This window comes from Anopheles merus, unplaced genomic scaffold (assembly GCF_017562075.2).
Source record: "Anopheles merus strain MAF unplaced genomic scaffold, AmerM5.1 LNR4001202, whole genome shotgun sequence".
Lineage (NCBI taxonomy): Eukaryota > Metazoa > Arthropoda > Insecta > Diptera > Culicidae > Anopheles > Anopheles merus.
This window is the reverse complement of record NW_024428782.1, coordinates 1-16,222: the sequence shown is the minus strand read 5'-3', so window position 1 is coordinate 16,222 and position 16,222 is coordinate 1. Positions and strand designations below refer to the sequence as shown.

General features: G+C 48.5%; 2 protein-coding genes across 2 annotated transcripts; both read right to left on the bottom strand.

Moving 5' to 3' along the window:
• Positions 1-4,715: 4,715 nt before the first annotated feature.
• LOC121603367 (guanine nucleotide-binding protein G(f) subunit alpha-like) lies at positions 4,716-11,025 on the bottom strand. Its single transcript, XM_041932019.1, is given in 6 exon segments — positions 4,716-4,997; positions 5,076-5,351; positions 5,353-5,596; positions 5,657-5,923; positions 5,982-6,319; positions 10,546-11,025. Coding segments are annotated over 5 exon segments (1,158 nt in total). The 5' UTR covers positions 6,185-6,319; positions 10,546-11,025; the 3' UTR covers positions 4,716-4,829.
• A 1,263-nt stretch (positions 11,026-12,288) lies between these two features.
• LOC121603368 (coatomer subunit zeta-1-like) lies at positions 12,289-13,635 on the bottom strand. The gene is given in 5 exon segments (XM_041932020.1): positions 12,289-12,574; positions 12,911-13,001; positions 13,066-13,150; positions 13,153-13,444; positions 13,536-13,635. Coding segments are annotated over 5 exon segments (531 nt in total). The 5' UTR covers positions 13,551-13,635; the 3' UTR covers positions 12,289-12,526.
• Positions 13,636-16,222: the final 2,587 nt, after the last annotated feature.

The window sequence follows — 16,222 nt, the reverse complement described above, 5'->3', positions numbered from 1 at the left end:
ATTTCTTCGACTTACCTTGGCCTGTTTTGCATGTAGTACTGGCCGCCAAAGATGACCGCCATGTAGATGCCGCAGTAGAGAACACGTACGTCCAGTTCTTCACCATCCAGACGCGGGTGTCCTGGTGGATGAACTCATTCTCAAAGTCGAAAATGTACGAATAGTTGGGCGTTATTTCCACATTCATCTTGAGGCCGCGCTGCAAACAGGACGTTCAGGATACACACACACACACACACACTCACGCACACGCACTTACACCGACACAGTCACGCGGTTCTTCCCGTTTTGCCGGCAGGGAGCGATTTGCGCGGCCTTCAAAAGTACGCGCACACACACAAACACTTCCACACACAGACCTTGCCAATAATATTATCCTATGCGATCGCGAGCGCGATCGCGAGCGCGTAGCGCTGTAACCTAGCACTTGTTTACCTAATGATTAGACGTTTTGCGACACTTTCGAACATACGGACAACCGGTTGCCGTGACGGACACCTCGGATTAAAACCGACTTTTTATTCCTGTTTCAAATACCAGATTGCCAGAGGAGAAACAAAAAGAGATGAGAATAGGAAGGGTTAGAATATTCAGTTGAATAGAAGCTCGTAAAGGACTCTTAATGTAAGCCGTTTTCTCTTCTAATCTCAGGAGCAGGTGCGCCTTCAAATCACTTTATCAAAGTAGTCTTTTCAAACGGAGAACGAGTGGATCCTTTCGCTTCCGGTCGAGTTGTTCCTTCGGAGGAGCAAAGTGTCTTTTAAAAAAAAAAAAACCACTCCAAGCTACCATCCCTAGGCCCCTCCACCCTTCCTCTCCGTCACTATCGATCGCATTGCTTTCTTCGCGGTCAATAATCCGTCCTTCACAGGCAAATCGGTCGGAGGAGGCAAACAAGTGAAAATTGCTTCAGCCGGCAAATTTTTCCCCCCAGATTGGACCCACACTCACACACAAACACACCCACACAGATAAGGGAAGTAAAAAGGGAAGCTGCAGAAAGGAATGCAATTTTTGAATGAAAGGATGGTGGGAAAATGGAAGAAACACACACACACACACACACACATACACACAACATCGGCTCTTTGGGGATTCGATGAAAATCGCATCCTTGGATGCTGCGCTCCTTCAGAAGAGAAGAGAAACTCTCTAATGCCGGCTTCCGCTTTGCCCTCCCGCACTCTCCCGCTCAGGATTGCGCTCTCTTTCTCTCCCACGGACTCCTGGTATGCGCTCCTGCTCGCACCACATTCACACAGCTATCCTGTTATGTCACTGATAAAGCATACACGTGCTCACACACACACACACACAACTGCGGGCGCACGTCCTGCGAGAAAGATTCGCAAGTGCACATGTCCTTAGAAGATGAACCATGGGTGAAGAAGGTGAAGGGGGGAGCGACTGGATAACTTCCGGTTTTTTGGGGGAATTGATCGTTCGTGGTGTGTGTGTGTGTGTGCTACTGGACATTTTTTAACACCGTACAACCACACAGCTTCCTTCTCACACTACTCCAGTTTCAGTTCTTTTTTCCAGTTTTCCTTCCTGCTGCTGAAGTGTGGCCTCTGGCAATGAAGAGTTTCTTGGGCACCCTTATTTTTCCGGCCCTAGGGCACCACACACACACACACACACATACTGCTCACAAACACCACCATGCACTCCAGGGAAGTTTGCACGAAAAAGAAGGGAACGGAAAGCAAAAAAGAGTACGAACCGGGTGGTGTCTCCAGGTGGCCCAGCGGTGATGGAGGGTTGGGTGGGAAAGAACACACACACGGTGCGGCGTTGTGCGAAAAATCGACCACGGGTGGTTTCGGTTGTCCGACGCAAAATGAACCTCTCGGCACGGCCGACACACGGTTTAACCAGCGGGCCCGCGTTTGACGTGTGCGAGAGAGGCACACACGCGCGCCGGGCAGCGCACACACACACACACACACACACGAACACTGCACTGAAAATTCTCTGAAACCGGTATAGAGAGAGGGAGCGCATGAGCGAGACAACCAGTGGGCGCGAATTTATCGGGCGATGAATGAAAATCTGCTCCCAGCAGCAGCGCTTGCGTGTCTGTGTGTTTGTGAGCGTGCGCTCGTTTGGGCACTTTCTCTCTCTCTCTCTCGCGAAATATTGGCTTTCTCTTTCACACGCCGCTCTCTCGCAGTTCCTGTAGCTCGGGTGTGTGCGTGGATGATAACGTTGTAGGGCGCTTATATGTGGCGTGATGATTCACCCCGCGCCTCGTACGCACGTTACCACACTCTTCCGGATACCTTTTGTCCACTCGCACACACCGACACGAAACCCTTCCTCCAGCACAGGTATCAAAAAATGGAAGAGAAAGACCGAGAGAGAGAGAGAGAGAGAGAGAGAGAGAGAGAGAGAGAGAGAGAGAGAGGATTGCGAGCCACTACACTACCACCGACCGACCGACGGTGCAATAATTCAGCAAATTTATTTACTGCAAATATAATCATATGCAAACGTGTGTGCTCGTCGCACACGATTCCAGCCAAGTCTGCAAATTCCTGCCTACGCGCGCGCACACACACGCATAAGCAACGTGCGTGTGTGCGTGTACCCGTATTTTGCAGCGCCGGATGCATTTTAAATCATTTCTGCCAAAAATTATTCACAACGGAAGCTGCTGCCACAAATTAGAAAGGGGTGGTCGGAGAACACACACGCACACCAATGAAGCAGCGGGATGCAGGAGAGTGACAGAACAGAAAAGCGGTGATGGTAACACACACACACGATCTGTCTTGCCGGCACAAATCGCAAGAAAACGTGCTCTGGCTGCTAGTTTGGGGGGGGCATTTTTCTTCCGGCTTTTCCACTTCCGATGCAATCGCAAAGTGTGCGCTGAGTTTCATGGGCAACAGTACAGTTTTTGTTCTCTTTTTGGCGCGGTGTTAAAGCACTCCAGCAAAACGGTTCTTTTACTTCCAATCCACGATAATCCATCCATCCTGCCGCCCCGCCGGCACCACCTTGAACGGTGACGCTAGACACGCTTGCCTTCTCGCTCTGGCCACCAGCCTACGCAAGTACGAGCACGTCTGAGAGAAAGCGAGAGAGAGAGAAACTATGCGAAAAGTGCGGAACAGCAATAAGAGCAGCAGCAGCAGCAGCACACACAGTTAGAACACGGCACACGGTGGAGGAAAAGCGCGTGATGCCACTTCCAGCCACTGTTGGGCGGCTGGCGGCCGCCCCGTTTTCTCTTTTCGGGTGAAAGCGCACACGTACACACATCCACTCCCACACAGACAAACACACACAAAATCGGTAAACTTTCTAACGCGTTTTCGTTCGTTTCGGTTGCCCCTTTTTGCTAATGCTAAGCGGTTTTTCACATACACACACACACACACCTGCTAGGGAGAGAGCGGGAGATGTCACACGTGCAGCACACACAAGCGGTAGCACAACTTCATGCACACCCGCAGCAAACACGTTTGCGGCCGCAGCTGAAAATTTGGCAGCGAATGGGAAGGAAACCAAATTTACCAGCCGAAGCGAAAGAGAGAGAGAAAAACAGGACAGCTGACGGTTGGCTGTCTCGGTCGCGTGCGTGTGCGCTCTCGCTCACGCGAAACGTCTGACGCTAGGAACGTGCGCGTGCGGGCTCTCTCTCTCTCTCTCTCTTTCTTTCTCTCGCTCTCGTTTGCGATAGGTTTTCTCTGTCTCGTGAGTAGCGAACGATAAAAAGTGCAATCAGTCCGCTGTCAGGTGACATTTTATGTAAGAATTTTTTGTTTATTAATTTATTATAAAACTAAAAATCATTAAAATATTATGCCAAAATATTATAACATTTGGTCAACGCACTGACAAGCTATAATGCTGCAAACAATTTGACACGTGAGAATATTATTGCAGTTTCAAATTCTGCATTAATGATGGGCGGGTCGACTCGAACCTCTCGGGTCGGAGTCATCCTCATGCGACCCGGTCGTAATTTTAGATCCAGTAGGTTCAGTAGGTTCACCAAAGCATATGCGACTCCGACCCGAAGGTACATCAAGTTCAATACGTTCGTACGAGTTCGGTAGTTTCATATGAGTTCGGTAGGTTCATACGAGTTCGGTAGGTTCTTACGAGTTCAGTAGGTTCAGTAGGTTCAGTGGGTTAAAACGAGCTCAGTAGGTTTGATGAGTGCATTCGAGTTCGGTAGGTGTATACGAATTAAAGTAGGTGCATACGAGATCAGTAGGTTGGGTTTTTTAACAGACGGCAAAAGTGATAAAAGTGAAAATGTAAATTTTTTTTTTTATTTATTATCACATTCGCCGTCTATCCAGCACCCCACCTAAATAGTTCATACTCCCTAGTTAGCATACAATTGTACCAGGGAGGTCATACTGTATTACTACTGAACTAAAACATATTACCCATACACATATTAAGGCTACTACACTCTTGTACGAACTCACCAAACCTACTGAACCTATTGAACTCGTATGAGCCTATCGAACTTGTGTGAATCTATTGAACTCGTTGCACCCACGGGTCGGAATCGATTCCGGCCTAGTTGCACTCAACTCCGGGTCGATCCGTTAGTGGAGTCGTATGACTCATCACTACTGTGCACCATTTTCTTCTGAGATAATTTTAAAGTAATTAACAATTAATAATTAAAATAATTACTGGTTTACAATCACAACAGTACAAAAAAGTATATTTTAACAGAATTTACATACAAAAAAAGGCACAGCACACCGACACTGACCGATGGGAACGTAAGCCTAATCCAACGCAAAAAAACACGCAATAAATAATTTTCGTGACGTAACAGCTGCGCCACGTGCTGCAACTTAAAGTAAATCCATCTTGGAAAGGTTTTTCGTCAGTATGATGTTGTGCACATCGTTGAAAACGGTGCGCACGTTCTGCGTGTCCGTGGCGATGGTGAAGTGGAAGTAGCAGGTCCGTTTGCGCCCCACAAGATGCGACGTTCTTCGCGGTGGTTCGTTTGTGATGTCCTGTGAGGGAGCAAAAAGAAACGGAAAACCTTTTAGTAAACCTAACCTCTCCAATTTGCAATTCCCGCATCCACCTACCACCAGCTTCGACCGGATGAAGGAGCGCGTCCGCGTCAGCTCATCGTACAGCTGGTCCTTGTCCGCGAACGCCACGTAGTCGTCGTAGTCGGGGAAGTACGTCCGGATCGATTGGCCCGCCAGCAGCTTCTGCTCCAGCACGTCCTGCTTGTTCATGAACACAATCACGCCCGTCTCCGCCAGAAAGCGATTGTGCCAGACGCCCCGGAACAGCTCGAACCCCTCCGCCAGCCGGTTCTGTTTCGGGTCTTCGCGCAACGTCTGGTCGAACCCACCCGCACGAGATCAGGAACAGCACCGCCTGCACGCCCTCGAACGCTTGCATCCACTTGCTGCGATGGTGCCGCTGCCCGCCGACATCGAACATGCGGAACTCCTGCGTACCGCCGCCGAGCGAGCCGGGCATGCGCACGTTAAACCGCACCTCCTGTATACCCGTCGTCGTTTTGCGGCAGTTCAGGATGTCCCCGTTCGTCGGGATGTACCCGGGCATTGAGATCTTTTCCACGCGATCGAGAAAGCTGGAGAAGAAGAGTGTTGGCGATGCGTGTTGGATCACTTTTAGCCTAGGTAACACTTACTACTTCGCACTGTCGATCAGTTGAAATTCGTTCGAGCGTTTGTAGCACCGCTTCACACCGGCATCCGACCAGAGACGTCGTACGCACCGGACGTACTCGGCCGAGAGATTCCAGGGCGCCTGGGGACCCATCCGGAGGATGTACTCCGCGCACCGTTGATTGGCGATCGAGTCGAACTCCAGCTCGAGCAGTATGACCTGCCGCACCAGCTCGTAGATCGACTCGTGTATGTTCTCGTAGATGTCCGACAGCTTCTCCAGCCGTTCACTGTTTTGGAGATGCAAGTCTCGTTATTGAATAACTCAAACTAATCCTTCTCGATCACTCATCAAAGCTGTAGCTGTTCTGTATGTGCAGGATGCGCATCTGCTTGATGATGGTGGTTTTGCCCGACTCGCCCGCGCCGAGCAGCAGCACCTTGACCGGGTCGCGGTACAGCTTGCGCATCTGGACCACCTCCTTGGAGGATTGCTTCTTCCGCGCCTGCAGCTCGTGCGACGGCCGACGGAAGCAATCGATCAGCAGCATGACCGGTGTGTGATCGGTGTGTTGTGGTGATGCAAAATATAACGCAAACCTGCGGTCCTGTGTGCGATTCGGTCACCCACAACCGAATGGCCGACGATGCTCTTGCGACACGGTGTTAAAAGTGCGCGAAATGACCTACCGATAGAGAGCAAAACACAAAAAAAAAACGAGAGAAGAGAGAGAACAAAAATGTAATTTGTGTAATTGATTTTTGGCACGGCACGGGGGAGTACGTGTACAGGTTTGGGTATTCGGCTGGCTGGGCACGATCGGATGGGTGATTTGTTATCGATGCCTGTTGGGAGTTGACTATCTGTGGACAACCGGAGCAGTGCCGTATATCGCACCTAGCCGATCTTTCAATGCCGCGTGGCGAGGAAGTGATGCTTATGGGGGTGGGGAACTATTCTGTCCTTACGGCTGCCCCCATCAAAAGATTCAAATCAAAACCCCACCGGAACCGATAGCGTTACACGATCAATGTTTAAGCCTCGGAAGGTGGACACTCTCGAGTGGCGGGGCTGGATATGAATGACTCAACGTCGCAGAATGTGGCTTTACATGATGATGTGCAATCAGTGGCAGGCGATATGACCATTCTTTCCGGGTATGTGTCTGTGAACTTCAGCGCTTCTTAGGAAGTAAATTTTGGGTTACCACAAGATTGAGAACGGAAATCGTCGTCAAACGCTGGTTAGTAGTCAAATTGAAAGTGATTAGGAACGGAATTAATGGGTCTAAAAAATGGATCTCTGGCTATCTCAAACCTTATCAAGAAGCGGATCTTCTTCTTCTTCTTCTTTGGCTCAACGACCGTTGTCGGTCAAGGCCTGCCTGTACCCACTAATGAAGTGAGCTTGGCTTTCAGTGACTTGGCTTTCAGTAAACTACGAAGTGAGTATAAGTTTGAAGTGAGCTTGGCTTCAGTATAACTACGTATGGCGGCACGAGCTGACGACTGTAATACGAGACCGGCTGAAGTAGCGGAATAAATAAACCATTGCAAAAAATCGCTATGAATGAAGAAGTTCCATGAAGATCCATTGTAATTTTTGTTGACAATTTTATCATCAATATCAATGGAGGCTTAACAATATTAACGAGGCAAAGACCAAACTGATGGTGGCAACATCAGCGGACCTACCAATAAATAATCCGAATCTACGTAGGCGTGACCTACAGATAGGTGAACGCACTTTTGAAGTCGTCCCACAATTCACCTATCTTGGGTCAAAGGTCAGCAACGACAACAGCATGGAAGCTGAGTTGCGCGCAAGGATGCTGGCTGCCAACCGGTCATTCTACAGCCTGAAAAAGCAGTTTACTCAAAGAACCTGTCGCGACGGACGAAGCTGGGACTATATAGTACCTATATAGTACCAGTACTCACATACGCCTCTGAGACATGGACACTGTCCAAATCTGACGAAACCCTCTTAGCCGCGTTCGAGAGGAAGATGCTCAGAAGGATACTTGGCCCCGTATGTGTGGAAGGACAATGGAGGAGCCGCTATAATGAGAGCTATACGAGATGTACGGCGACCTCACTGTCGTACAGCGTATAAAGCTCGCCAGGCTCGGGGGTGGCCCTGTTATACGCATGGAAACGGACGACCCAGCCCGTAAAGTCTTTTAGGCCGTCCAGAAGGACAGAGGAGGCGTGGTAGGCCCAAATTGAGGTGGCAAGATGGCGTGGAGGCGTCCGCCATTAAGGCCGGGATAACGGACTGGCAGACGAAGGCGCGAGACCGTGAGCGGTTTCGGACACTCCTGAGGCAGGCCAAGACCGCAAAGCGGTTGTAGTGCCGGATAAGTAAGTAAGTAAGTATCAATTGGAGGCTACTGTCCACTTGTTGAAAGCTGGTCCTGTTTTTCTGGTTGGTAATTAGATTTTATTTTCTACGAACGTACTATCAAACTCTATATCTTAACGATGTTCTAATGAGTATAACCTTATATTTCTTTTCAACTTGAACTCTTCTATTCTAGCTTGCTCTCCTTTTATCCTCAACACCGACGGACAATTTAACGCATATGACCGTCGCAAAACGAGGGAATATAATAATGATGTAACATACATTCTTTCCTTATTATTCTTCTTATTGGCTTAGCGACTCCTACACCGGTATCTTAGCGCTTAGCGACTAATAAAATAATCCCAATCCCAGTTCTTGCTACGGCGGGAATCGATTTTTTCCGATTTTGTAGGAGCCTGGGTACCTATAGAATAGACCACCAGTACAACCCGCATATGATAAATTAAAAGGGCAATACATTATTTACTTATTGCGGAATACAAGTAGCTTTTTTTAATTTACAACTAGAACTTTTCCTTTTTTTCATTATGAGTCACATACAGGCTTCCCTGTACCCACAACATAGAGATGGCAGTATCCATAAAGCGCTTGATCACTAAATGGATACTTCAAAGGAGCGAGGAAGTCACCAGTAGCCACTGAGAGGCATTAGTAGTGGTAAAGCGTGGTTTAAATCGGTAAAATGATATTGTGATACAGCTCCAAAACATAAGTAAATCTCCCTAATTTGATCATTACCTACCTTTCCATAAAATTATCTAACGAGGACGCATCCACCAGGATCCTGAAGCACAGACAAAACACAGACAACCTGCCGATTAGAATCTCTTCCCCGTTCCCCCAACGGACACGTACAAGACCCCCCCAAGATACGATCTTTACGATCGTATCGCGACCAATGCAATCGATGCACTGCAATCAATGTCGGATGCGCTATCGCTGCAAAATCCAAATCGTGACAAATTGAAAGTATTTTCATGGAACTATATCGAAACCCTCCCGCGTCGGTGCGACTTTTGTGAAACGTGGGGCTTGTTTTATATTTACAGCGAAAAACAACACGATGAGCTTCAGCTAAACAGATTCACACTCTCTATCATCGCGCTACCGGATATCACGAACCCATCATCCTCATATCGCCTTATCGCGCGTTGTTAATCAAACATGGCGCAATGCAACCAAACAACAGGACAACTAATTGTAACCGATGTTGTTGAACAGATGTTGCCGTATTCGGCACACCGCTGCTGGAAAAGGCAAACGCACATCAAAAGGCTACCCCCCCCCCCCCTTCTACCCTTAGAGGCTCTTAGTAGCAGGGCTACACTCCTCCGCCAAGTCACGTACACATCCCAGCTCATCGGGATTGATCGGAGGCGGGTTTTGATATGGCAGTTTGCAAGCACATCCCAGTGTTTATCGTGTTCTACTGCTGTTGTCCTCCCCCCTTTCTCGCTATTTGAGTCACCCAGCCAGCCTCAAGTGGATACAAACATCGACAACTTATCGGCAATGTAAGCGCCCAGATAGATACAGGCGGTCCCCGAGATACACGGTTAATGGGGACCGAAAACGACCGCAAAATACCGCTATCTCGAATTTCCGCGTAAGTCGAATCTCGGGATTTCCAGCCAAAATATCACTAATTTTCGTGCAATTTTGCAAGTAGGGGGTGGTTTCGCCACCAAATTAATTATTTGATGTTTCTACTGAATTGAACAATTTTAAACCTTTAAACAGTATTTACATTCATTTAATACGGAAATTATTTGGTATTTCACAATGGATGTGTCAAATCAGTACAATTTGCTCAAAGAACTGTCAAATTTGGAAAACCGCGTATCTCCGAATCCGCGTATAAGAGGTACCGTGTATCTCGGGGACTGCCTGTACAAAAGAGTAGGGCAGGCTCGTTTTACATCAACCATACACACTAGGGCAAATTGGGTCTCCGATTCATGCGGTCGCACTGCACTGACGTCAGGTGCTTTTCATTGAAGAAGATGTTTCCATCTCTCGCACGCGCACACACAAAACATCTGCCGGAAGTCTTGTTGCGTTACATGTGTGGCATGCGTGTGAGTACGCTGAAGTGTGATGAGCCTGTGTGGCCCCCATTTACACCTGATACGCCTCGAAGAAAACGCTCTTCATGTGGTGTTGTCCCAAGGGTCAATGGATTATATGAGTGCAACACGATTGGGTTTCTGGGAATGTTTAATCCACAATGTGATAGATACTTTGCCTCCCGTTCAAGTTCAAGTCAGGTGTGTTGATGGAAGGTCAACACTGCCCAACCACGGCACTAGTTTGCAACCACTCACGAACCATTTCCTCATAACTCATAACAGGGATCAAGTAGATTATAGATCTTGCTAGCGAGAATCGTTAGTCAGTGGGGCAGAGCAAGTGCAGGGCATTTGATGTGGTGTAGCTGAGCTGAGGATGACTTGTATGAAGGGATCAAAATGCAATAGAAAGCTTTACGCGGTGAATTCATCATTGATTAGGTATTGGGATTGGAAAGAATTGATCATCACTTACCTTCTTTTATGAGTTTGTTATTCAAGATGCTCAACGATGTCGCCGTTTGTTTCAAAGCAGAAGTCAGCAACTTTCTGATTGGATAATAAGATTGTCCTAAAACACAGGTACTCGCAGCGTAACAGGTATCACGCAATATAGCACAACGATTGGAGGTCATACCTTTTCCCAAGATATCACGCACATTGCACGCTTCTTACGATGCGCCTTTAGCATCCATTTTGATTATCCATACACACGAATTCTAATTGCTTATTCTTATTACTTAGAACTTTCTCGGTAATGCAAAACCTTATCGCTTACAGCACTTCACACATATCTGTTCACCAAAAGAAGCAGTCCAATGTCTGCCTTCTCTTCTCCACGATTACACACCTTTGCTTATCGTCTACTCGCGTGAACCATCGCGCAGCAACGCAAAACCGTTCCTACCCGTACAACTTCCCGCTGTGTACTAACGCGCCAACGGTGGTGAAAAGTGCTGATCTACCCCTGTACCGGTATCGGTTAACCTAAGGCTAGCAGGTGGGGGTGAAGCATTTAAGGGAAAGTACACGTATCGACCCATTATCAGTGCCCATCATCATCATCCCGCTCTTCATCACACAACAGCAACAGCAACAGTGGAGCGATAGTAATACTATATCGCACCCACACCGAACCCCCTATCCGCCCTCTTGATCGACCTTACACACCAACACCGTACTACAATTGTGTGTGTGTAGAAGCATGTCACCTGCCCGTTTCTTTATGGGCGGGTGTCTCTCCTTGAACGCGCTTCTTCGAGCCATCGAAACGCGCGTTTTGTATTTTGTAACCCCTTTCTCGTCGAACCGCTGTATGTGTGCGTTTCCAAAGGGGGTAAAATAAGGGTTTGTTTACGTTACGTTGTCCAGCAGAGTGGGGTGCTTTGGGTTCCGTAAACTGACCCGCACGTAGCCCCGTTCGATGAAGCAGACATGCCTTCGCGATGATGTGATGCTTTTGTAGTAAACCTTTTCTTGAGTGCAAGTACATTATACAGCACCAGATATTGAGTAATACATGCTAGAGATAAATCCCTTTATAGGAGGAATTAATTGGAACAATAAAAAAAATCCCCTTCGGGCCTGCAACTGCTCCACACAACAAAAGAGACGCGCAACACGTTCGATTTCGTGCGCACGGTGCGCAATTGGAATTTGTCGCTTTACTTTCTTTTTGGCGTGCTGTTTCTCCTCCTCTACAGAGTGTGTAAAATATTTGTTTTTCTAATAAACTCTAATCAACCCACTCCAGGCGCCATCACGTCTCGGAAACGTGCAAAATGCCTGGGAAGCAAGGGTCACCAATATTAGGAGTGTTTGCCCTGCCAAACACAATGTTATCTTCCCGAACTGGTTTGCGGTGAAGGTATATCCAGCCGGCACTGCCACTGTCCCTGGACCGATCGATTCGCTTCCCATGCCAAAAGGGGTTGTGTACATCATCAAGTACGCTTCAGCCGGACGGACAAGGGGCAAACGATATTAGAGTTTGTTGTTTTTGGTACTTCACTTAATTGTACAATCTCTGTCTCTCTAGTGTCTCTACTACCACCACTACCATCGCCATGCCGGTGCAGCCAATCTCGTTTTATGGATTTACAATCGCTGTCGACGCTTGCGCAACAAAAGCGCAATATTCAACCATTTCACGCTGGTACAGATATGCAATATGCGAGAAATTTCGGATACAGGATACAATTCGGGCGCCACAAACGGGTTTCGTGTTATTTGCTTAACCATTTATCTTCTGTTTTCGGTCTTAATGTTAACGTGCTCCTAAAATGAAACGAAATTTCGTTCGCTTTCTGTAAAGTGATTCACTCGCCAAAGGAATTGCTACAACACCTTCCCTGCAATGCCGGGTGTAGGGTGCAGTGGACCCCCGGGTGGCTTGACGGTTTGGTATCTATATATGAGGGCAAAAGCAAGCAAATGAATATTCCACTCCCGAGTGCTCACTTTAGCAGTGACCATTTCAGTTGCTCTTTGGCCGACTGTAGAACCTGCAAAAAGAGAAGCAAACAGTAAGCGGCATGTACGCAACCGGGTGGGACAGAGGGGGGAAGCGTAACATTCTCGGGCGGGGGTTGTGACATTTTTTATGGTTTAGTGTGCAAATACGAGGCTTTTGTGAGGGGACGGGTATCTATTTTTAATGTTTGTGTAGCTTTAGATTTCAGTTTTGATTTGTTCGAATTGCTCCAGCGTGCTAGCGTACCGCCTATTCTACCGTGGGATGTGTTTGCTTGTTCGCTTCAAATACTGTACAGCAGCTGTTGTGGTTGCTGAGCGTGTGGTACGCTGCCCTACCAAAACAGCCCATGAATGGCGTTAGTTACCTGGGCAACGGTTTGCTCCCCGATCGGAATGTCATCGTTTCGCAGGTCGACCCGCTTCATCACGGACGAGGGATCTGCATCCAGGATAATGCTGCAAAAAAGCAATTCCAACATTTAATAACCAAACCCTTCACAGGCTACAAAAAACCACCTACCCTCCGTCGCAGATTTCATCGAACGCCAGCATCACAATGTCGAGATTTTCCAGCACCGCCCGCTTTTCCACATTTTTCTTCAGATCATCGTGATCGTGTCGTACAGACAGTTCAGCACTGACAGCAGTATCAGCTCGTTCTCCTGCGTGCTGCCCATCACGTAGAAGAACAGATCCACATTGCTCTTGTACACGCAGGTCAGCCCATCGAGCATGATGATTTCCGCATCCGCCCGGTGTGTTTTGCTGAACAGGTTCTTCTCGTACGCCCGCTGCTCCTTCACCGTGGGGAACACGTTCTTGTCGTAGTACTTGGCCAGTATGCGGTTCCCGTCGTTGTCCAGTATGCACATGCCCTTGATGGTGTACAGCGTTGGTTCCTGTTGGACCGGCACACACAAAAAAGAGGATGATGACACACCGTTCTCCGTACTTTGCGTTGTGATCATTTCACACGCCTCCCAAACTTACCATAAGTGAGTCCATTTTGTCTGTCGTAGAGTGGATTACTATTTTAAAGCACTAAATAATACTTTTTCTCCACAATAATCATGTAATTTACAACAAAATCTACGAAAACAGTCCGCCTCCAGCAACCAACACACAGTAAAATGTTTACGTGGAAAGACACAAATGTCATAACAAACGGCTAGCTGTCAAACGCCAACACGACTCGACACAGGGTGGCTCGAACAAATGCACAAATATAAGCAATGCAAACGGACGGTTATTTTTGAAAATGAAGCGAATATAATAATTTATTGTGCAGTAAGGTAGTTTACAACGAGGGTGAGGGTGATTTTAATTGCACGTGTACCGTCTAATGGCGCCGGAAGCCACAGCGTGTACAATGCTTGCTAACCGGTGGCCAAATGGTGGGGTGCTTCTTCGGCTGCTCTTCCTGTGCGGCCGAGCTTTGCTGTCCGGAGCCGCAGAAATGATCCAATGGTTCGTTAAGATCGCTTCGGTGTAGCTGTGGCGGTGGCGCTGGAATCGTTTTCCTTGGCATATAGTACGGTCCAACGGTTGCGGACGGTGTGCTCGGCGGTGGGAAAAGGCTCTTGGCCGGCTGCGACTGCCGGTACGATCCGACGGTTGGTAGCGGTGCGTACGGCACAATGTCTGAGTCTTCCTCGGTGCTCTCGTACGAGCGAGTGTCCTGCATGGCCGGCGGCAATATGAGTGGCTGAGTGCATTTTCTTCGTCGCATGGCAAGCGCACAGCGGTGGATAGAGGGCTGGCCGTTCGGTCGTATGGGCAGCGCGCTCGTAGGATGACGCTTGGGCCGAGTTTGATGCGCTACCGAGCGTACGCAGGTACAGCGGTGCCATACCGAGTGACTTTTTGTGCTCGTACGCCGGCAGCCGTGGTGGTGATGGTTTCTGCATACGGAACTCGGCCTTCGGTTTGTAGCCAAAATCTTCGTCCGATTTCAGACCTCCAGAGAAAACGACCTCAAAATCAATGTACTCGCCCGAGAGGGGGCGTCCGGAGAGGAAGGGCGGTCGCTTCGGACAGTCGCACCGTTTGATGCAGCGACCGTTGTGGCGTACGTAGCCCTCCTTGCACACGCAGCACGGTTCCGGGTGGCACACCTGGGGGTGTTTCACCCCGGCACAGTCCTTCTCGCAAGTCGGTTCGCAGGCTGGCCGACAGTGGGTGAGCCGTTCGTTCGGACCGCAAGATTTTGGCACCGAGTTAGGACGTGGTGTAGGGCGGTGATAGTATGGGTTCTTCTGCGGACGGTACGAATCGTAGGTTACGGGGGCTCGGGGAGGGCACGATTCCTTCCTTATGCAGGACCCATCGTGGCGCACGTATCCCTGCCGGACATACGCACGTAGGTACGGACGCGGCATCCGGTGCACGGCGACAGATCGCATGCAGACAGTCGTCATCACAAGTAGGCTCACAGCATGGCTCGGATGACTTCAGCACTTCGTATGGGGAACAGATGTCTGTAGAAGTGGAGCAAGATAAACATTAGCCTTGCTTGGAGCAAACACTTCATCACAGCCTACTTACTCTTGTTGGGTTCTGCATAGTTAACACTGGGCAGTTCCACAGTGCGTACCGCCTACTGCCAGCACAGCAGCATGGCACTGCACCCAGCAGCACTGAGCGTAACTCCAATAGAACGCATCGTTACGTCTGGATCGGGGTCCGGGAACGGGTCACAGCACACTCGGCAGCTTTCCCGCCAGTCGATCACCCTTATAGCCGTGGCCACCAGTGACCGCACGCGCTTTATAAGGGTACGCACGAACCCACCCAACGGGGGATATACGGATGTGAGATAGCCGCACCATCGCAGGGCGATAGAAATCCACGGCACGTTTTCGGACGCATCCAAATGCACACTTTCGTCGAAATCAGCAGCATTCGAGTACCCTAGCGCGGCTGGTACGATGATAGCTGGTCAAGGTTTTGCGGACAGATAGGCTCTACGCCCTTAACCATGAACTATTTACTGGTGCGCACGATGCTTTTTGTTTTGGATAAGGTGTTTGCTCCATTTTACATTTTTTTGTTTTGGTTTTGTGTAATTAGGTAAAAGGTAAAAAGCGCTGGGTAGTGCTGTGTTTAAAAAAAGGGAGAACATGAAGCTCAGATACGTGTAGCGGTTTGCGGCAGGTGTTGAATGATATCTTAACAGTCGTAGGTATGCACGTGCAATGGCGTGTATGGGGCAAGAAATAAGCGTATCCGGTATAAGTTTGGGGAAATTCCAGCAGAATTGCTTTGATTGCTGGGTATCGTCTGCAAGACGATCTATCGTGTGAGGTAGGTCGCAAAGAGCTATATAAGACACTGCAATAGATCTGTTTTTTTCTGGGAACCTGATCTGGAAATGTAGGGTAACCATGAACTGAGAGAGTAAAGTGTAAGACAAGAGCATTCCACATACTTTTGAAACTGAGGGTAATGGTCACCGAATAGCACTGGCTGCTGTTCAGAATCGCCTTGGTAGAGATTCAAGCAAAGAGCTGTGCCGAGGTACAATCATTTTGAGTTGTGAACGACATCGCTGTCGTTTGAAACGTAGACTCTACTAAAACACGAAGCAGCAATAATTAAATTGAGCACTAAAGCAAACAAAGATGACCTACTTGCCTGCCAACAGATCATGTTTAGATTCACTTAGGTTCCAGTGTGTT